The following is a 23,787-nucleotide window of genomic DNA, read 5'->3' on the forward strand; positions in this document are numbered from 1 at the left end:
CACAAATATGCCCAACTCATTTTGACAAAGGGGCAAAAGCAGTAAGTGGAAGAAAGTCATTTTTAACAAATTAAGCCATCAGACATCCATAGAAAAAATATGAACCTCGACCTTAATTTTACATTTTATGCAAAAATTAATTTAAAATGAATCATGGATTTAAATGTAAAATATGAAACTTTTAGAAGGAAATATAATGGAAAATTTGTGGAACTCAGGGCTGGGTGACACCACAAGGACACTATGTAAGTGCAGACATTGATAAGTTGGAGTTCATCAAAATTGAAAATTTTGGTCTGCAAAATCTATTAAGAGGATGAAAAAACAATCTACAGACTGAGAAGAACATTTGTAGACCATCTATCTGACAGAAAACTTATATCTAGAGTATATTTTAAAATTCTCAAAGTTTAACAGTAAGAAGCAAATACAGTTAGAAAATGGGCAAAAGACATGAACTGACATTTCACCAAAAAAAAGATACACAGAAAACAAGCACATGAAAAGACGTTCAACATCATTAGCTGTTAAGAAAATGCAATTTAAAACAGATATATCACTACACAACTATTAGAATGTCTACAATAAAAATATAGTGACGATACCAAATGCCAGCAAAAATGTGGAGAAACTGGATGTTTCTCATACATTGCTGGTGGGAATGTAAAATGACACAGATAGTCTGGAAAATTCTGGCAGTTTCTTATAACAGTAAATTTACACTTACTATCTAACTCAGAAATTGCACTCTTGGGCATTTGTCACGGAGAAATGAAAATGTATGTTTACACACAAAAAAAATTATACATAAATGTTCATAGCAGTCTTATTCTTAATAGGCAAAAGTTGGAAACAACCCCAATGTCCTTCAATGGATGAATAAACTGTAGTATATCCATACTATAGCAATATTACTAATCAGCAATAAAAAAGAATGAACTATTGATTGTGCTTCCATCATAACTTGGGTGGATCTCAAGAAAATTCTGCTGAGTGTAGAAAAGCCAATTTCAAAAAGTATGATTCCATTTACATAATGTTCATAAAGTAATAAAATTACAGAGATGGAAAACATGTTAGGGTTTGCCAGGGGCTGGGTTAGAGTAGAAGGAGATGAAAGTAACTGTATTGTGTAGCAGAAAGAATCTTTGTGGTAGAGGAACAGTTAAATGTGGTGATTACCCAAATCTACACATGATGACATTGCACAGTACTATATATAAAGGCACAGAAACGAGTGCATGTAAAACTGGTGAAAACTGAATAAAGTCTGTGGATTGTACCAAAGTCAGTATCTTGGTTATGTAAGGATACTACCTTTGGGGGAAATGGGGGACTGAAAAGTATATGGGACTGCTCTGTAATATTTTTACAGAGCCTGTGATTCAATAATTATTTCAGAGTAAGAATAATAAAATGAGGTAAGTCTGAAGGATTATGAATATTTTAGAACTCACACATTTGCATATTATAAAATAGAATTATATCTTTAATATGGAAAACATACAAAATATAAAAGAGCGTACGCTTGTGTTTAGCCTAGAAATGTAAATGAAAATGACAATATGAGTTCATGGTAATTGCACATGGTACATAGCCAAACCCAGATAGGTAAATGAAAAAGGGTGGTTTTTTTGCTTAAGCAGCTGTATGAGTCAGGATTCTACCAGAGAAGCACACAAATAGGACATTATATCCATATCTATCTATATAATTTATTCATTCATTTATTGGAAGATATTGGCTTACACAATTGTGAGGCTGGCTAAACAAATTCAAAATCTGTAGCACACACAGTCAGAAAGGATCATCTCTTTTACTTTAAGTCAATTGATCTGGAGCCTTAATTCTATGAAAATATCTTCACGGCAACACGTAGATTAATGTTTGATTGCTGGGGGCTGTAGCCTAACCAAGTTGACACATCAAAAAGCCACACATCATAAATCATTTGTGCTTTCAACTAAGTGCATTCTGTTAATAGCCACCCTGGCTTTATCATTATAGGTAATCCAAGCACAAAACGATTTAAGTCAATAGTGGCTGACAAGTTTTCTACGTGAAGGTCCACTTATAGAACTTTGGAATTGTAAGGGGCCATGAAAAGCTTAGTTTGTATTTGAATACAGGCGAGGCACCTTCCCGAGACCCTCCCTGGCACTTGGCCTCAGAAGCGCGGTGGAACCCACCTGGAATACTGCGCCGCGAGTGCGGGAGCACAAAGTGGGCGGAGCCTTGAGGCGCGCTAGTGGTGGCGACGGCGCCCAGCCCGCCAGAAGAGCTCGCGGCTGGCGGACAGCGGGGAGCCAGTCGGGTAGGGCGAGCGCGGCCGGTGGTGGGAGTCGGGGGTGCGGGAGAGTGAGGAAGGAAGGGGAAGAGGCGGAGCGTGGGAGCGCACAGTGTCAGGAATACAATAGTGCTCCGCGCGGCTTCACCCGCCGCTGCGCTGCCGCCGCCCAACTGCCTGCCCGGCGCTGAGGCCTGACGGGCCCGGCTAGCGAGGGCCGAGGGCGGGAGCTGAGGCGCAGGGGGCGGCCCCGGGGATCCGGCGGCTGGGGGGGGGGGCGGGGGAGGGGAGGAGATTAGGGGGCAGGTGCGAGGGAGGGGAGAGAAGAAAGCGAGGAGTTCGTGGGGCGGTTACCACTCCTACCAGACTCGCTGGGCACTGCCGGACCCGAGCGTGGAGCCCGGAGGGAGCCGCGACTGGCTGCGCCAAGGTAGGCGCCACTAAAGCCGGACTGGGCGCAAGCGGGTTGGGGGGCGGTGCGCCGGGTGGGCACGGGAGGGGCGGTTTCGGGGAGCTGGAGCTGGCAGCGTGGGGCGCAGCGTCCCGGCCCAGCCTCGAGGCACTTCGGCGCCCGGGGGCTGAGAGCGTGTGCTCGCTGAGGTAAAGTGGCCGGCTGTGGCTGGCGCGGGGGGCGGGAGCGGGCGCGGGCGCCTGAGCTTCGTTGCAGCCACAGTCGGGCAGGCTTCGAGCGCCATAACTGTTGCAGCGGTTCCCTCCGGTTCCTCCTCCCGACGCCCCCTCGTTCCCTATCCTCTGCCTGATCTCGGGGCTCACGGGGTCAAACCCGCGGGAGGACCTGCTCTGCGGGCTGCTTGGGACCAGATGCTCTGGGAGCGGGGGCGCGCCCCGGCTATTTCTATGTTGGGAGGCAGGAAGAACAGAGTACCGGGAGAGGGGGACGGGTGGTGCGGGGAGCAGCGAGGCACCCGGTGAGCCCGGGCGGTCCGCGGGCTTGCGAACTTTCCCTCCCCCTCACGTTATTGTTTGGGCGATGCCGATCTGGAACTGTGGTCGGTCACTGAGCGCCAGGCAGTCCTAGGGGTGGGAAAAGCGGGAGGGCTTTGCGAGTCTTCTGGGGAAATTTTCCCACCGCTGGGTTCAGCAAAGTTAACTTTTCTCCAGCAATCAAGTTGGCCTTATTCCCTCCGCCATGGGGCAATCGATTAAAAAAAAAAAAAGAGATAGCTTGCCTTTAGTCTTATTCTCTCGCTTTTCAGAACCACTGCTTCGAAGAAATCGGGCTTTAAATTGCAGAGGGCAACCTGCGTTTCTTATTTGGAAGGAGGGAAGAGGGGCGGGATCCTAAGTTAGTGACCATAATGGTGGTATGTGAAGGCATGTTAAAAGTTGTTATCATTCTGTAGCTCTGGGACATATGTGGCTTCTAGGCATTTGGCAAGAAACTTGTTTGGCCACTTTTCTGACTTTCTAAGTTGCAAGGAAATCGATGGCTTCAGATGTGCACGAGATTTTTTTTGATGTGAGTTCCGTTTAACTGTGAAGCTGAGGAGGAGATGCCGGTGCCCCCCCACTCCCACCCCCCTTCCACCGTCTGATTGTACAAGAAATCAGAACTGTGTTTCCAGTGGCCTGGAGGGAAAAACGACCTCATTCCCTGTATTCAATCTGGTAAAGATAACTGTCTGCTTCTTTCTAACTCTAAAATAATTTAGGTAGAGAGTGCATATCTTGGCTTACTTTAAGCAACCCAGAATCCACTTTTCCAGAGTAGTTCTCTTAAATACCTTCCCTGCAGCCACTTCTTAGCTTGGGGGAGAGGGGTGTGTATGGGAAAGGAGTCAGTCGGCCTGAACAAAGCATTGTGTTTTTATTTATTTTAATAATTTCATAATATCTGTAAATAATGAGAATGTGAATCTCAGCCTCTGTACCCTTTGAATACTGTGGTTCTCATGCTTTTAGCACATCATATAATTACTCTCCAGAGAAGTGGAAGTAAATGTTTTGTTTCTTTTTTAGTTTATCCTAGGAGTATTCTACCTTCATAACTTTTTTTTTTACATTTAAAGTGAACTCTGAGCTTAAATAATTGAACTGCAAAAGGATGATACCTCTTTTCAAGGGGTGAAGGAATTACATGAGATCTTTGGTAAGTGCTTCTCAGTGTGAACTACCATCATTACCACCTTTTCTTTAAGTATGCTCTTCTCTGCACTTTTGTTTGCTAGAAAAGAGCTCTTAACCTAATATTGTTGTCTGGAAACAACAATTCTTTGTCCAGACAATACAGGTCTGGTTCTAGAACCCACACTTTCTGTCTACCTGTTTTCTGAGCCATATTGCTACTCCTTGGCCTCCTCAACTGTACAAGCCTATGAATCTTGGTTACAGGTAAGGGAAAGTGGAAAAAGGCCTCCCATTCCTTCCTGAAGTATTTGTAATCAACTGGGAGTGACTTGGAAGCAGCTTAGGGGTACCTGTGACCCACCATATGGCCTGTAGAGGAGGTCCTCAGGAACAGGACAGGTGATGGTACAGGGCTCTCAGACTTGAAACATATGTGTTAACAAAAGTTAAAGAACAAAGCATGTTGAAGGCTTGCAGGTTGGAGATGATCCTTTGATAATGCTTGTCTTTTACCTTCCTGGTGTTCCAACAGCCATAGCAACCCATTTCTCCCCTAAGCTACACAAAACCTTTCTTCTTTTTCCTACTACTTTGATGTCTGGCTGGAACTAGGCAAGTATCTGGGGGGAACTTGGGGAAGCAGGAGGCATCAGGAAGCAGGAGGTATTTGTGAAAACATGTCATTACAGAGGGTTCTTATAAGCCTTGATCAGGGACAGAGGTTGAACATTATCTTAGGACATAATGCACCTACCTCTTGTGAAGCTTACACAAAACAGGAGCTGAGGAAGGTAGACATCATATGCTGGCTTACATATGATCTTTATTTACTTCTTATAGTTAGGGGGTGGGTGTTGGGTAACACCCATCTGGCACTCTCCTAAGATGGCTAACATGGGGACATTTGAGTGGTTTATAAGTTTCTGCCTATTGTGTTCCAGTTACAATGGCTGGGAAAGCTGAAGCATTTTGGTTTGTGGGGTGGGTAGGGGCTAGGATGAATGGGTAGAAGTAATGAATGAATAAAAGTGTGCTAGTAAGTGGTCATTACAGACCAAGTAACTACTCCTTTGAGTTTTCTGTTTTCTGGATTGTTTGTGACTCCCTATGGATATTTTTGTCTCCTCCCTATAGGTTTCTCCACAGACAATAGCAGCAGAGCTCTTACCATCAGAACTGTCTCAGTGCTCTCTTAGGGGACAGCAAGAAAAAAGGGTCCTGGGGAGAATTTGCCTGACCCCATAGCTAAGTTTGGGAAAAGGAAAGTAAGAACTCAGAGGGCAGCCAACTAAAGTAGGGGGCTTAGTGTGCGGAAATAGTACTGGGGCTTTGACCAATAGGAGGTACCAAAGCATTTATTAATACACTTCAAGCAGTAAATAAGTTAATCACTTGTCACAACCCAGAAACCATGGCTGAGCCCTGCTACCCAAGGAGCTCCCTGTCCCTTGATATCAGCTGATAGGCAAGGAAACTGAAGCCTAGAGTGTGGTTTTTGGGAATAGTTGGCAAGAGAATTTGGGACCAACAAGGCCAATACAGTAGGCCTTGTGTGTTAGAATCTCCTGGGAAATTGTTTTTATTTTTTTTAATTTTAAAAACTTATTTTTCTGATTATAATTATAAAAAGTTGCAAGAATAGTACAAAGAACTCCTATATTCCTTTTACACAAGGTTGCCAGTTATTAACAGTTTGTTCCCATTTGCTTTATCATCTGTCCTTTCTGTTTCTTTTTATGAACAATTCAAGAGTAACCATTGAGAGACTGGTATTTGTCAAGGACATCCTGTCATGAAGAGTAGCTCACGTGCAGCCACGGGGTACAGCAAAATATCGATGGTGATGTAGGACCCCAGAGATGGAGTGAAGTCTACATACAGCCATGAAACACACATTTGTAAATCACCTGGAATCTCTGGTGCTGGATATAGAAATCAGTATCAGTTGTAAAATGGTTAAGATAAATTCTTTTGTTATCATTTATGTCATTTGTTCCTAACTATGCCAAATTTAAATATTGTTATGAAAATACACTCTATCACCCCCTCAACTTTGCAGCCATATATATTCTCCAACATTTTAAATTCAGTCAGCAAACGTATTGCATGCCTCCTATTTGCTGTGAGCATAAAGAGGTGAAAGATATTCATCCCCTTAAGAGCTCAACATCCAGTGGAAAGGAAATAAGGAAAACTACCATCACAGTCAGGCAAAGAGTGTTCTACTGAAGGAGTTTACAGGGGATGATTGTAACTCCAGGCCCATTAAGGATCTGAAGAGTAGATACCTGGGAGTCGTTTGGGATATATGAGAATGTGAAGATCCATCTTGTCTGAGATTTGCTGCTCTTAGGTGACAAAGTTCATCAGTTAGGGAAGCCTTTGGTGTTAGTGCACCCAGTACAGGCTATGGATGGAGTGAGGCCAATTTGGATTCTAGTCTACCACTTGATCTTGGCTTCAGTTTCTGCATCTGCCAAACCACATCTCTGAGGTAATAATTAATTGAGATAACAATTGCTCTGTAAACATTCATTTCATCTTCCCCTCCAAAAATATAGTATGTGGGGAAATAGCATGAAAGGTATTAGGTAGTAAGGTGTAATGGGGGGGTTTCTATTTTTTCTACAAATAAATAATTACTAATTGTACTAAGTGCTATGATGGAGATTGCTTTATATGAGATAACAGTGACAGCAGTGATGACTTATTGACCATTTCCTGTGTGCTGAGCACTGTGCCAAATGCTTAACTTAGGATATTCTCTGAGATGTGAGGCTCAAAGAGGAGAAGCAATGGTAACTTCCCCAGGTCACACAGCAAGTAAGAGACAGAATGCTTCTGTGAGGGAGACCAGCAAGGTGTCCTGGGCCCTGTAGGATGAGCAGGAATAAGCAAGGTACAAGCCAGAGAGAGTAGATTGCCAGCAAGAAGGAACATCAGGTGTTGTGAGGGCACTGAGGTGGGAGAGAGATGTGGAAAGGATCCTCAGAGGTTTGGCTAGGACCCGGGGAAAGAGAGATCTAGTAGGCTGGGGAAGATTTACAGAGCCTTGTGGGACCTTATTAAGGAGCTTGTGTTTTATTCCAAGGACAATGGGAAGCTGCTGGAAGGTGTTTTTCACTTTTTCTGAGGGGGGGGAGAGGGAGGGAGAGAGGGGGAGAGAGAGAGTTTTTAATCCAGAAAAGCATCTAGTGAGACCTAAACAAAAGTGGTTTAATAAAGTCATTTCCACTTCAGTGTCCCACTTTGTGATCTAATACAGGCAATGTTTCTAACCCGGGTATATAGAACTTAAACAGTTTTTATTTCCCATCACTAACATAGCTAAAAAGAGTTGCCGCATTGCTAGAAGCTAGTCCTGCAGACTGCTTCTAGAAGGAAGTTTAACTAGTCTCATATATCTGATACTTTCTGGGCTGCATTAAGGAACTCTTTCAGCTTTCAAACAGGCCTTGTCAAATGGGGTAAAAATGTAGAATTGGGAGAAAAATTCCTGGAAACCCGAGTTGTTGTTCAGTGTTACAAATGGAACTGTTGAGTATAAGACTTTGATTTAAATATATCATGACAAAGATGGTTTAGTGACTAAATGGAAATTTTTTATGTGTTTTGTTTTTTTGGTATGTGCCATCTGTGATGGCAGACAGCACATTTGTGAGACTCTGGGAAGACTTAGGCATTTTTCAATACTTACATATTTATTTATTCTAATCCAGGTACTGGAGGTTTTTCTATTTGAAACTATTTCTTATATGCAAACTAAACTTCATGGGGAAAACCATTGTGCTGTTCCCCTTTCCATGTGTATCAGGTGACAAACATATTTACTTCGAAATAGCTTGTGTCAGTTAGGTTTGGGTGTGGGTGATCTGGTGGTTGGCAGACTGGTTGATCTAGGAGAACCTAAGCTAGGGTGGCTCATCTCCTCCAGCTGTCTAGTCTGGACTCCTAACATGGTGGTCTCAAAGATACAAACAGCAGCAAGTGAGAGCAATCATCAGTGCCAAAGCAGTTCTCAAGTGTCTTCTTGTGTCACATCTGATATTGTTCTATCAGCCAAAGCATAGGAGTGCCTTCATGGTCAAGCCCAGTCATAATGGGAGGGGACCATCCAAAGATACGGATATGAGGAGATATGAAAAATTGGGGGGGGCATTACTGTTGTAATGCATAATAATTATTAATGAATGTAACCTCTTTTCCTTTGATAAATCTAAATGTAGTGTGTTCTTAAGACTAAATAATGACTGTGTTACCTTCCTTCTATCTACTCTTTTAGTGAGTGTGGAGCTGAGTGATGGTTTTTCCATGAAGAAACCAAAGGGAGACAATGTGGCTCTGGACATAGATATTCTTGTAAGTGGTTTGATTGCTCACTGATCTTGTGTGGCTGTTATGAAAGGAGCCCCACCCCTGGGTTTCCTCAGCCTCCTGTTTAAACTTTTTTTTCTTTCAATTTATTTTGTGTTGGTTTCAGGTGTACAACTTAGTGGTTCGACAATCATATACTTTATATAGTGTTCCCCTCAATATTTCCAGTACCCCAATGGCACCATACATAGTTACTGCAATACTACAGACTATATTCTCTATGCTTTTCTTATGTCCCCATGACTATTTTGTAACTACCAATTTGTGCTTCTTAATTCCTTCATGTTTTTCACCCAGTCCCTGAACACTGCTCCCCTTTGGCAACCACCAGTTCACTTTGTGTCTGTGAGTCTGTTTCAGTTTTGTTTGTTCATTCATTTTGTTCTTTAGATTCCACATACAAGTTAAATCATGTGGTATTTATCTTTCTCTGACTGTTCAAGCTTTATGACAAAAATTGTAGTGTACTAGGCTATACTAGAGTTTGTAGTCAAGAAAAAGACAGTTAGTTGGGAATCCATCACTACCTGAAAAATGAGAGAAACTTTTGCACCCTTTCCTCATAACCTTTATTATGTGATTTATAGTTTTTACCTAAGAGAAGAAATCCTTATGTGGGCATTGTAACAAGGACAAAGGATTCTCTGCAGATGTTTCACTTGCTCGACATTTAAAAATCTCCCTGTGATTGCAGGGAAGTATCCAATACTGTGCTGTGAAGTGAGTGGCTGGCAGCCAGCAATTTGGCCATGTGATTGTGAAGATTTCGGAAGTAACACCTTTGACATAACTGAAATGGGCTTTATAACCAGCCTGTGGCCTGAAATGTATTGCATGAAAATGCAACCGGATCCTAGGAAGTATGTGTGGGAAACTTAAGAGTATACATTCTAAGGCTCACGTTGTACATCTTATAGAGTGTACATTCCTCCAGAAAATTGCCTGGTGATAGAATCTCAGCTTCCCTTCTTTTCACCTAGGATAAAAGTTAAAAATGAAAAATCTCTGCCATTTTCAAAGTCAGTGACTTGGAACTATATAAAAATTAAATCAAAATTATAAATGCACATGTCATTTGACCCAGCAAACAGTTATAGGAATTCAACAAATATTTGTATATTACTTGGAGTATTGATTGCTTATAATAGCAAAAGATCCATAATATCCAAAGTATCAATCAAGGCTTGATTGTACGTTAGAATATTACACTGATATTGTATGATCTCCTAGATCTACAAAATGAAAAAAAGCAAGAAACAGAATGGTGTGTATTATATGCTATCATTTGTGTAAAATAGATAGTGGGAGCAATAATACATGCAAACACATTTTTGCATACAGAGACATAAAATATTTCTGGAAGGATATTCAGGACACTGATAATTTGGGGTCATACATGGCTGGGGTAGAGATGGAGGGAGACTTTTCACTGCATATAATTTTTTATATACTTTTTGAATTTTAAGCCATGTGCATATACTACCCTATTTTAAAAATTAAATACATTGATTTAAAGAGAGGTAGTGTATGGTGATGGTGATGTGAACTTCCATGGACTCCCACCTAAGTTGACCTTGCCGGAGCTATCTCTATTTACACACACACACACACACACACACACACACACACAGATATAAATATAAATATAGATATAGATATATTCTGTCAGTTTTGTTTCCTAGAAGTACCTCAGAATAGTGTACTTCTGAATTTTTAACTATAGTCCTGCCTTTTCCAAAATATCATGTGAGTGGACTCATACAATATGTACTTTTTTTGGTCTGGCTTCTTTTCAGTGATCCCCAAACTTTTTGGCACCGAGTTCTGTGGAAGAAAATTTTTCCACAGGTGGGGTGGGTGGTGGGGTGGGGGGACAAGAGGCAGAGCTCATAGTGCCACTGGTGTCCACAGGTGGGGAGGAGGGAGGTTGAGGACCCCTGTTTTACTTGACTCATTCATATTATATGAATTATTTAGCCTGTTCCTTTTATCACTGACTAACATTCCATTGTATGGATGTAGCACCATTTGTTCAATTCACTGGTTGAAGGACAATTTGGCTGTTTCTAGTTCTTGGCAATTATGAATAAAGCTGCAGTTAACATTAGCATACAAGTTTTTGTGTAAATGTAAGTTTTCACTTCATTTGGGTAAGTACCTAGGAGTGAGATTGCTGAATTTTTATAAGAAACAGCCAAACTGTCTTCCAAATGCAGTTGTACCATTTTGTGTTCCCACCAGTCATGAATGTGAGCTGTATGTCAAGGTTCATTTTCCTGCAAATGCTAGTCCTGTAGCTCAAGAATCACTTGTTGAGAAGACTATCTTTCTCCATTGTATTGTTTTTTCACCTGTGTCAAAAATATGACCGTGCTTGTGTGGGTCTATTCCTAGGCTCTCTGTTATGTTGCATTGATCTATGTCTATCATTTTGCCATTATCACAAAGTCTTGATTAGTGTAGCTTTATAGTAAGTCTTGAAATCAGGTAATATGAGTGCTCTTACTTTTTTCTTTTTTAACAGAATTGTAGTGGTGAGAGAAAACATGCTTGTTCCGATCTTGGAAGGCATTCTCTCTCTCATCATTAAGTATGATGTTAGCTGTAGGTTTTTAAAAATATATACTCTTTTGTGCTGAAAAGAGTAAACAGTAGACCTGAGGCTGTTTGCTGTCTTTAGGAGGCCTGCTTGCAAGATTGGCCCTTGGTTAATGTCTGGGAAATTGGCTTTTCAAACATTTTGAAAATAAAATATTCTACAGTAATTTATTCTTTTTCTAATGCTCATTTCTTTATGCTAATCCAAGTTTTCACCTTAATCATAATGTTTCTACCTAAAAAATTTTCCATTAACATTTTTTTTATTGCCAGCTCTGCTGGCAGTAATTTTTTTGTTTTGTTTGTCTGAGAAAGTCTTCATTTTTTTTCTTCACTTTTGAAGGATATTTTCATGGGATATGGAATTGAGTTGACAATTATTTTCCCTCTTTCAACATATAACTCCACCGTTGCTTTGTTTATGTGGTTTTTGATAAGTCTGCTGTAATTCTTACCCATGTTCCTCTGTAGTTAACATGTCTCTTTTCCTATGGATGCCTTCATAGTCTGTCTTTGCCTTGGTGTGGCTTATTTATTTCTTTTCTGTTTATCCTGGTTGGTGTTCTTTTCTGTTTATCCTGGTTGGTGTATCTATGGTTTGTTGTCTATCAAGAATTTTGGAAACGTACTCAGCCATTATTTCTTCAAATAATTCTTATACCCCATTTCCCCCCTTCTCCTTCTGGGATTCTAATTACAAGTATGCTAGGCTGTTTGATATTGTCCCAGTTTTCGTATGCAATGTTCTGTTTTTTTCACTCTTTCATCTCTTTTTGTTTTAATTTAATTTTTAAAAAGATTTTATTTATTTTTAGAGAGAGGGGAAGGGAGGGAGAAAAAGGGGGGTGAAACATCAATGTGTGATTGCCTCTCTCACACACCCTGTACTGGGGGACCTGGCCTGCAACCCAGGCATGTGCCCTGACTGGGGATCAAACTGGCAACACTTTGGTTCACAGGCTCGCACTCAGTCCACTGAACCACACCAGCCAGGGTGTGTTTTAATATTATTGACCTGATCAATAAACTTGACCTTCATTCTCACTGATTCTTTCTTTGGCTATGTCAAGTCTGCTGTTTAGCATTTTTCTCCCTGTGTTTCTTTTTTTACTTCTAGCATTTCCTGTTGATTCCTTCTTATAGTTTCTATTTCTCCAAAATTGTTCATTTGTTTTGCATGTATCTCCTTTTTCCACTAGAGTCTTTACATATTAACCATAATTTTAATTTTCATTTCTGATAGCCCCAACATCTGTGTCATACTGAGTCTGGATCTGATGATTGCTTTGTCACTTGGAATATTACCTCGCCTTTCATTATGCCTCATAAATATGTTGAAAACTGAATGTGGGCAGGAAATACTGAGGTAAATAATTGATATTTTTGGAGAAGAACACAGGTTTTCTTTCGACTAGGCCTTTAGTGTGGGTACTTGAGTTAACCTAGGCAGGGGGAGTTGGGTTATATTTGATGTTTGTTTTTGCTATGGGCATCAGAGATTTCTGATTCCTCTAATGATACCTTTTTATGCCTCCTACTTGGCTTTGGGTTTTTCCTTTGTGCTGTTTCCCAAGAGTTGTCCCTTACAGCCCTCCCAGTTGTATTCCACTGTTATTAACCATGTAGCTGATATGCCAGGTGGTGGTTGGTGGGGGGGGGGGGTAAGGAGTTCTCTGATGATTTGATTAAGCCTAAAACTTAGGCAGGTACTGGAACCTGGGTCTTGAGTGTGTCCTTTACAAGATCTCCTGCCCCTCCTCCAGGAGTGAGCTTCTTTTCCTTTTTGCCTGTTCCTTTTCTCCTGCTGCAGTGAAGACACCAGTGTCTTCAAGCCATGGGTTTTAAGCCCTTCCCCCTTCAGCTTAAGGCTTTTGTTCTGTACTGGAGATAAAGGAAAGGGGCCTGGGTGAATTTCACAATGGGTGCTGTTTTTCTCAGCCAACCAGCATAATGATGAAAAGCTTTCTCTGGGATTTTTCCCAACCTCCCTGTAAAAATCTAGTGGGGCTCCTGTAGGAAAAATTTGTAAAAAGATGAAAATACCTGCCCTCACCCATGTGTAGCCCAGGAGTTTTGTACTGTTAAGACATCCTATACTTTGGCTTTCAGTAATTTATCAGAATTTCTAGTTTAATCTTCCTACCAGTTTATTTGCTCAGACGATGTGTGCAGGCACCTGGCTCTTCAGATATGGAGATGGTGGTTTGCCCTGTAACCTTGCTTCTCAGCTAGGTCAAAGAGTTTGTCTAGCTTTTTTCTTGGAAGGGTGGGAATGGGCTTTCCAGTGCTTCACATATCAGAGCTGAAACCTGAGTCCTAATATAAATTCTAATCTACATGAATGTCTAATGCAGTGCAAAGCACATAAAACTCAGTACAGGTTGGTTTTCTCCTTATTTTTTTTTCTCACCCTTTGAATATTATAGTTTTATGGCCAGAGAGGCAGGGATAATTGATTCTGGTTTGGGTCCTGCCTATTTTAGGCTTTAAAATCTTGCCTGGCTGGTGTAGCTCAATGGATTGAGTGTGGGCTCGGTGGTGAACCAAAAGGTCACCAGTTTGATTCCCAGTCAAGGCACATGCCTGGGTTGTGGGCCAGGTCTCCAGTGGGGGCTATGTGAGAGGCAACCACACATTGATATTTCTCTCCCTCTCTTTCTCCCTCCCTTCCTCTCTCTCTAAAAATAAATAAATACATAAATATAATCTTTTTTAAAAGATTTTATTTGTTTTATTTATTTTTAGAGAGGGAAGGGAGGGAGATAGAGAGAGAGGGAGAAACATCATTGTGCAGTTGCTGGGGGTTATGGCCTGCAACCCAGGCATGTACCCTGGCTGGGAATCAAACCTGCGACACTTTGGTTTGCAGCCCGCACTCAATCCACTGAGCTATGCCACCCAGGGCATCTTTTTTAAAAATCTTGTACACCACTGGCTGTATGTTATGTTTGCCTTGCTCACTCCCAAAATTTTATGTATGCCTTTGTAATTACTGAGCACATTGTTAGCACTCAGTAATAATTTGCCTTATTCAAAATTAGAATATGATTTAGACTTTCTAGATTATAGGTTTTGTTAGTAGCCACGTGTTTGTCACTTTTATTCCTCACATTTCCAGATGCGATTCAGTTTAGCAAATATTCGTTGAGTGCCCATTGTACTATGTGTGAGGCACTAGGTATTGAGTAGAATACAAGCCTGACCTCGTAATGGAGTAACCAAGGGGTTCCCAAAGACAATGAAAGCCCTATGGATGGAAGGATATTGCAACTTGGGAAATATCCTCATTTCAACCTAGAAGGACTTTTCAAATTATATTTTTAATTATACTGGAGATACATGAATGTGTTCTAGTAAAAATTGAAAAGTTGTAGAAAAGAACCATGGTTGTCTGTGTCATTCTTATGAAATCCTTGTTCCATCACATCCTTAATCCCAGGATTAATTCTGATTACTTATTTTTTATTATGCAAATTGCTATATCAAATATCATGCTATCTAATAGTTTGCAAAAATACTTTTGTTTTTCAGAGGATAAGCACCCAAATTCATTTAACTTTTAAGGATCATTTATTTGTGTATTTATTTTCTCATTAAACTTTTGTTTTAATGGGTCTCAAAATTCTGTGATAGATTTTTGATCAAGTTGTTTCTATTAAAGTGTACTGGTTTGATGCCCTGACCAGTGTGGCTCAGTTGGTTGGGTGTGGTCCTATAAAGCAAAACATCACCAGTTCAATTGGGGACACATGCCTAGGTTGTGGGCTTGGTACCTGGTCAGGGTGCATGTGAGAGGCAATTGATCAATGCTTCTCTCTCACATCGATATTTCTCTCCCACTTTCTCCCTCCCTTCCCCTCTCTCAAAAAAAACTATTTTAAAAAAGTACTAGTTTTAAAAACTAATAAAAACTGTCACACACACAAAAAAAACAAATGGTCTAAAAACATTCTCTTTTCCTTTCAAAGGCTTTATACTGCATGATAACCATCAACCAGTCTTGTTACTGTTAAACTTAAATGGGCAAGTGAGAGAAACAGCTCTGAGACCATTCTTCCACCACTGATTAAGACTAGGGTGGTGATATTGGGAGTAATATTCATTTAGCCTTCTGAGTTGCTGGGCAGGATTGATGACTTTGCCAGCTCCAGCTGCCTTCTTGTCCACTGCTTTGATGTCACCCACAGCAAATGTCTATATCATATCACAAATAGCAAAACAGCCCAGAGGAGGATAGTCAGAGAAACTCTCAACATGCATGGGCTTGCCACGAACCATATTAATGATGGCAGCATCACCAGATTTCAGAAACTTCAGGCTCTCTTCCAACTTTTTCCCAGAATGACAATGTCTTCTCCTTTACCTCAGAAAATTTGCAAGCAATGTGAGCTATATGACAGTCCAACACAGGTGTATATCAGGCACTCATTTGGCCTCCATGGTTCAGGATAATCACCTGAGCCAGGAAGCCAGCTGCTTCCATTGGTGGGTCATTATTGCTGTCACCAACCACATTGCCATGATAACCATTTTTTGATAGACACATTCTTGACATTAAAGCCCACATTGTCTCCAGGAAGAGCTTCATTCAAAACCTCATGGTGCATTTCAACAGCCTTCAGTTACAGCACTGACTGGAGCAAAGGTGACCACCATGCAGGGTTTGAGAACACCAATCCCCACTTAACCCACAAAGACAGTACCAATACCACCAATTTTGCAGAAGTCCTGGAGGGGCAGATGCAGGGCTTGTCAGTTAGAGGAGTTGGTGACAGGATGCAATCCAGAGCTTCAAGCATGTGGTTCCACTGACATTACCATCCTTATGGGTGACTATTAATCTCTTGATACAAAGCATGTTAGCACATGGCCCCAGCCTGTTGTCAACATTCCAACCAGAAATTGGCACAAATGCTGCTCTGTCAAGGTTGTAGCCAATTTTCTTAATGTAGGTGCTGACTTTCTTAATGATTTCCTCATATCTCTTGTGGCTGTAGGGTGGTTCAGTGGTGTGTAAGCTAGAAGGGCATGCTCACAGGTCTTCTCATTCTTGAAGATACCCACTTCAAATTCAGCAACACCAGCAGCAACAATCAGGACAGCACAGTCAGCCTGAGATATGCCTATAATCATGGTTTTGATAAAGTTTCTGTGTCCTGGGGCACCAATGATTGTCACATAGTACTTGCTGGTCTCTATTTTCCACAGGGAGATACCAGTGGTGATACCACGCTCACATTCACCTTTCAGTCTATTGAAGACTCAGGCATATTTGAAGGAGCGCTTTCCCATTTCAGGAGCCTCCTTCTCAAATTTTTTAGTGGTTCTTTTGTCAATCCCACCAGTAGTGGTAGACTTGGCTGAATCTACATGTCCAATGATGATGTTGATATGAGTTTTTTCCTTTCCCATTTTGACTTAGATTTAGTGGTGGTTTTCACAACACCTGTGTTCTGGCAGCAAGCTCATTGTGGAAAAAGGTAAGGAGTGTTTTTTTAAAGAGAACTGTTGGACCTGGCTGATGTGGCTCAGTTGGAGTATCGTCTCATAGCCAGAAGGTTCTTTCTCCCATTGATGTTTCTCTCTCTCCCTTCTCTCTCTCTAAAAGCAATAAAAAATGTCCTTGGGTGAGGATAAAAAAAGAGATAACTATCATCATTGAGTTTGGGTATATAGCCTGGTAATGGCTTTTGCTTCACATTATAGTGAAAAATTATAGTATAATTTTTAAATCTGAAAACTATTGTTAGTAGTAGGTAGAACTATAAAAGTCTACTATAACTGGAAAATACAGAAATTGATACTGAAAAGAAGATGAAATATTGCCTCTTTTTAAAATTATTATACAGTAAAATTGACTATTCGAGGGTGTATATAGTTTTGTGGATTTTGACACATTTATCGGTCAGTGTAACCACCACCACAGTTGCAGTACAAAACACTTCTATCACCCCAATAAAACTCCTTCGTGCTACCTCTAGTCACATTCTCCCCCCCCCCCCGCAAAACCTTGGCAGTCACTGATCTGTGCTCCATAAGGATAGTTTTGTCACTTTGTGGATGTCACATAAATGGAGTCAGACTGTATAATCTTTTGAGTCTTGCTTTTTTTTCCACTCAGCATAATGGTTTTGAGAGTCATCCAAGTAGTGTATATCAATAGTTTGTACCCTTTTTATTGTTGAGTTGTATTCCATTGTATAAACATACCACATTTGGGTTGTTATCAGTTTTTGTTAATTATAAATAGAGCTGCTATAAAAATTTACATGATAGTATACATAAATTTGCATCCCTAGAGTAAAAACCTGAGAGTGAGATTGCTAGAATTATATACTAGCATTTATGGTAAGACTAGTTAGCTAGAGTTTGAATGCTAGAATGGACAGAGTGGCAAAGACCCAAGTTGCTTGCATCCTGCTTTTGCTTCTTAACTTGCCATGCAACCCTGAGTGAGTTTAAGCTCTTTGGCCTCAGTTTCCTCATTTGTAGAATGAAGATAATAATACTAACCGCTGGGATTGTTGTGTCAAGTTAATAATATATTAAGGATGAAATGCTGGGCAATCTGTAGAATACCAAATATACTATTATTATCTCATGTTTAACAGAACCCTTTTCTTGTCAGAAACATTTGCCTTTGATTAATTAAAATAGAGAAATTAAGTGATCCATAATATGGTGTGTTTGGTAGGCAAGCCTTCAAAGCATGCTGTACATGGGAGAAACCTCTGTTGTCCTCAGGTGAAAAAGTTTAGGGACATAGCTATATGGGAGTCCTATATAACATCTAAAGGTTGGACCAGATTTCCAATTTTGATGGTTTTACTTGCCATCCCAATGTTAAAGAATCACGCTCACCAAAAGTTAATATATTGCTATCTTGTATAAACAAACTGCAAAAAGTAGCTCAGAATTAACTAACACTCATTGAGTGCTTGCTCCATACCAAGCGGCAGGCTTGGCACTCCTCAAATGTGGTAGCCTGAGTACCTTACCCCAAAGAAAGTAATTTGGATATCACTCAATATTATTTTTATACTTTTAAAAAGGTAACTGTTGAGGACACTTGATGAGGCATGATTTTTTGGAGTTCCCATGATGTGAACCATCTACAATTTCTCAGATCCTACAATATCTTACTTAAAACACATCTTTTTCCAGGAAACTCCCTAGTATTGAGAGAATTGCAAAAGTTTGGTATGACCATTCAAATCTCTCCCTAGAGTACTGTGTCATTAGAAAATGCAATGAAGGCCCCTTGCTTGCATAACTGCTGTATAGTATGGTCTACCTCAGTCTGAGCAATTATCAAGGGATGTGTTTTCCCCTGGAGAATGTCTCCTTATCCTATGAGGTATGCACAAAGGGCTATCTATTCACTTACTAGACAATGGATGAAACACAGTATGTGGAAAGAGGAACTTAAATGTCTGTTACTTCAATTGTTTTGTAATGTTTTCACGTGACACAATGCATCAACTGAGGACAATTCTTCACCTGGGATTCCAGGGGAAACTGGGTGGAACAAGAAGTCTTGAGCACACAATCTGGTATGTCATCTCTGAACTGTTTCCTTACTGCCTCATCTCCCCCCAGTACCACCAACATTCCAACACTCAGGTTTACCTGGAGCCTTTCTTCACAATTGGAACATCCTTCTTGCTCTGCTAATCCTACCGGAATCAATTCTTGCAAATCCTTGCAAATTCTAGCTCAGTAAGAGTCTCCTCTCCTCCCAAACCTCCACTCATTTGGATGCCATTCCCTACTCCATATGCCCTCATTAAGTCCTGTCTTTTCCAGTCAACTTTGGCACCTACTGCTATACTCCCTCACTCTGTGACCTATTTTGTATACACATGGCCTGAAGGTTTACAACTAGACTGCCACTCCCTGATTAATAGGGAACTCTCAAATTGTTTACATCCTATCTCCCACAAATACCTGAAAGAATTGCTGCCTGATGTTTAATTAACTAAACATCAATTCTGATTTTGTGTTTAAAAGTAACATGACATGTTCTAATGGCCAGATAAGTCCTGTGGAAAGTCATAGTTTGGAAAAGAAATATGCATTTTGCATACTATCATGAGAAAACTGATATTTTGCCATGCTGCTGCTGTGAAGTGTGGCTATGCAGTCTGCCTAAGCAGAGCGTGGCATCACAGTGTAGATTACAGTCAAAGCTGCAGGCAGATTTTCCCTGGTTCCATCATGATTTCTAGCATTCCCCCTTAGTCCTTGCCCATTTAAATGTTAAAGAGCACTAGGAATTTTTTCTTTTCAAATACACACAAACTTTGACTATAAACAGTTGTATCCTACATGTCTCATGAAATTCCCATCTTATACAGGAGGGGTATGTGTGTGCGTGTGCGAGAGAGAGAAAGGGAGGGAGGGAGGAACTGAAATTGAGCTCTGTGTAGGATAACCAATTTAAATCCAGAATAAACATTTTTTGTACTTCTAAATAAACGTATCTGTAAAAGCTCCAATTATGTCCTTTAGAAGAATCCATGTAGTCACTTGCCTTTAGGGAAACTATCTCTAGACTGCTATCTTGCAGTGATCTGTGTGCCACTACAAGTCAGGTCCAACTCAACTTCATTTCAGACTGTTGTCCATAATGACACAGGCTCTAAAGGCCTACTCTGTATACCACCATCTCCACTCCTGCCGCTAGGCCACCACTGACCCTTATGCACTCACTATTTAATAATTGGTATCTGTACTCTTGAGAGCCTAGCAGTTAATGTCCCCTACACCCAATCATAACCTTTCTCACCATTTTTACCTTTTACTTCTTAAATCCTCTTTTCTATCCACTCCACACAAGTGTGCATTTACTGCAGTTTAAATGTAATAAGCCATCCTGCTGCTCTGTCTGTACTTCCTCTGCCTGAAGCTCTCCACATTCCCCTGGGTTGTTGCATCCTGCACGTTCACCAGGACTCACTCCTAAAAAAGTTTTTTATTTTTTTTCATCTCAATGGTTCATTCCATCTGTGAAGGCCCACAGGTCTAAATAAGCTCAACACTCATTTTTCCCAAATAGGATGGTGAGATGGAGTGCTTGATGGCCACAAAGTCCTTTCATCTCTGTATGTACAATATATCCCTTTAACAGTGTGACGTTGCAGCTCTTCCTGTCAAGAGGTAGAGTCTCTTTCTCTATTCCTTTAATTTGGGCTGTACTTATAACTTGCTTTGGCCAATAAAATGCAGCATGAGTAATTCTGGGTGACTTCTGAACCTAGGTCTCAAGAAGTCTTGTAGCTTTCTTGTTCCCTGGGAACTCTAAAGCACCCATGGGAAGAAGCCCCAGCTAGCCTGCTGGAGGAAGAGAGATGATGTGGAGAGAGAGGCCAGTCAATAGCCAATCATCAGACATGTGAATGAGGCCATCCTAATATATTCAGCCGCAGTCACATTTCCAGATGACTTTGTACCCACATGAAGGACTGTAGGAAAGACTACCAGAAGAACTGCTGAGCTCATTGTAGCTCAAATTGATGACCCACAGAATTATGAGCAAATAAAATGATTGCTATTTATAAATAAATATGTATTGGTTAATTGACATTTTAAAAGCAGTTATGCTTGGAACTATTCCGTATCTTGTTTGTGGTGGTAATTATACTCATACACATCCATCAGAATTTGAATTGTACATTAAAAGGTAAACGTACTGTGTATACATTTTTAAATTAAGGTATGATTTGGAGCAATTTTGCTAAAATCCATTTATTTGATAAATGGCTAAAAGTATAGGTAGCATGTTACTGTAAGAAAAGAAATTTGACTCTTTAAAAACAAATTTGCACATAATTGGCACTCAGTAATGTTAATTTCCTTCCTCTGTAATCACCTGTTAAGGCTGCTGAAGAAAGCATTTATGCTCTAGGACAGGGGTGTCAAACTTATTTTCACCCAGGGTCACATCAGCCTCGCAGTTGCCTTCAAAGGGCTGAAATAATTTTAGGACTGTATAAATGTAACTACTCCTTAACTGTTAAGGAGTTGAAATTACATTCAGCCCTTTGAAGGCAACCATGAGGCTGATGTGGCCCCCGGTGAAAATGAGTTTGACACCCCTGCCCTAGGAGATGGCTGGATTTCAGATGACTTCTAAGATGCTATGATTGGTGTGAAAGGTAAATGACTGTTTTAGAATGCTTGTGTAAAGTAAAATATATACATGCTATCACGCTATTCTAAAGACTGGCCCCCTAGAACCTTCTTTTTACTTCCAAGGACTTAGACTTAGGCATAAATAAGCCATTAACCCTCTTATTAATAGAAATTGTTTAAAACTTTAATGCAAAAGGATGATTGAATGTCCTTTCATTGTCATTGACTGAGAGGCCCACCCAAGGGTTATTTAGTTCCCTAGGGGAATGAGTCTTTGCTTGGCTCAGTATTTACTAATGATTAGGGTCCAGACTTATTTATTTGTTTATTTATATTGTTGACACTATTACAGCTGTCCCCATTTTCTCCCCCTTGCCCACTTCCACCCATTTCCCACCCTCACCCCGCCCCCTGGCCATCACCACTTTGTTGTCTGTGTCTATGAGTTATGCATATATGTTCTTTGGCTACTCCCTTCACCTTGTTTCATCCTGTCACCCACTACTGCCTCCCCTCTGACAACTGCTTATTCCATGTATCTATGCCTCTGTTTCTGTTTTGTTCATTAGTTTATTTTGTTCATTAGATTCCACATATAAGTGAAATCGTACACTATTTCTCTTTCTCTGGCTGGCTTATTTCACTTAGCATAATAATCTCCAGATCAATCCATGCCATTGCAAAAGGTAAGGTTTCCTTCTTTTCTACCGCCACATAGTATTCCATTGTGTAAATATGGAAAAAAAACAGATTTTTTATCCACTGATCTACTGATGGGCACATGGGCTATTTCCAGATCTTGGCTATTGTACATAACACTGCTATGGACATAGGGGTGCATATATTCTTTCGAACTGGTGTTTCAGGATCCTTAGACTATATTCCCAGAGTAGGGTCCAGACTTCTTGAAGTGACATGTTAAGTTACATGTCTTTGGTAAAGTTGTAAAAATTTCTGTTTGGTAGAAGAAGTAATTCCAGAGATTTAGATTAACTATCCTACAGGGTATTAACCACTTTTCTATCTAATTTAACTATCCTAGCATTTTTACTTTTAGTTCCTATATATACCGAATCTCTCAAATATTCTTTGAAGCAGCTTTACATCCTGCTGCTTCCCTCACTGATAAATTGGTCTTTGCCATTTGTTCTTTTGGTATTTGTGAGTCATGTTTTTAATTTTGAAAATTGTATATTGATACCCCATACACCCTACAACATTGCCTGTGGATTATGCCCCATCTTGCACAAAGTCATTGAAATCCACTACTAATTGCTGGTTTTAATGTTGTATCAGCACCCTGAAATACCTCTGTGACCATACTGGTACTTGAAGAGGTCTTCACAGGAAAAAAAAAACTGGATACCTCTTCAGGTGGGTAAGTGCTCAAGAATGCTGCAGAAAGACTTCCTAGAACTACTCTCACAAAATGAGAAATTGATGTTCCTTCTATCATGTTACTGTTCTTTCTATAAGAATAACATTAAAAACCTTTGTTTTAGGGGATCAAGAGCAGACAGACTCATACTGGGCCCTTCTTTTCTGTCAGATATTATTTCTATAATCCACTTTTGCTAGTAATGGCCATAAAATAACTATATTGGAGCAATAAAAATAGATAAACTACCAACTGCCTCAAAAATCTAATAGCTTTGGCAAAATATACTGCAGCTCATTGTAATACAGCCTCCTTTCCCCTAACATGTTTTATTTTAACACTTGCCTTTTTACATTAGTGAACAGCATAATCAAATCAACAAATTCAGCAAATGGGCAGTGTGTTCCAGGCCCTAGGCATTGTTTAGCCCTAACCCCTTACCCAGTAGTGCCCCAAACAGGCTCCTCTGGAACTCAATATTTGTCCTTCATTTGCAGTTGTCCAGAATGAAAATGGAGAATAAAGTCCAAATGTAGGGTCACAGTCTGCCCTGTCAGCACTCAAAGGATTTAAAATGGAGTCAAGCAAGAGTGAATCTTTTTTACATCCCAAGAAACAGGAAGGACAGGTTAAAACTTGGTTCACTAACAACTGGTATTTATAAATATTCTGAATCAGCTTGACAACTTTATTGAAAGAAGCATAAGACAAGTATCTTGCAATGAAAACTCAAACTCAGAAATAATCTAGGTATGGTGCCCTTTCATAAAAAAAAAAGTGCCAACTGCCCATGCAGTATAGGGAATCCTCTGCAGAGAAAGTCTGAACTAAAATTCTAAAACACCAGGGAGGAGCGGGTGGAGTGGGTTGAGGATATAGAACAGAAGTAGAGGGACATTTTTCAACCAACATTTTTCCTAGTGATTAT

General features: G+C 40.5%; 1 protein-coding gene across 8 annotated transcripts in view; it reads left to right on the forward strand.

The window, feature by feature from the left end:
• Positions 1 to 2,599: 2,599 nt before the first annotated feature.
• The window catches only part of JADE3 (jade family PHD finger 3), a 137,901-nt gene continuing 116,713 nt past the window's right edge, over positions 2,600 to 23,787 (forward strand). For 2 of the 8 annotated variants that reach the window (XM_045860620.1, XM_045860629.1), the window contains exons 1-2: positions 2,665 to 2,717; positions 8,658 to 8,734. Coding sequence is in view for 2 of the 8 variants with exons in the window: in XM_045860627.1 (XP_045716583.1) it covers positions 8,687 to 8,734 (48 nt within the window). In the remaining 6 variants the exon portion in view is untranslated. Of the gene's footprint in view, positions 2,718 to 4,317; positions 4,398 to 6,828; positions 6,870 to 8,657; positions 8,735 to 12,675; positions 12,714 to 23,787 lie in introns of those variants that run through there. The other 6 variants (XM_045860621.1, XM_045860627.1, XM_045860622.1 and 3 more) reach the window with 6 other exon arrangements.

Source organism: Phyllostomus hastatus, unplaced genomic scaffold, assembly GCF_019186645.2.
Source record: "Phyllostomus hastatus isolate PE091 unplaced genomic scaffold, TTU_PhHast_1.1 phas_scaffold_200, whole genome shotgun sequence".
In the NCBI taxonomy this organism is placed as follows: Eukaryota; Metazoa; Chordata; class Mammalia; order Chiroptera; family Phyllostomidae; genus Phyllostomus; species Phyllostomus hastatus.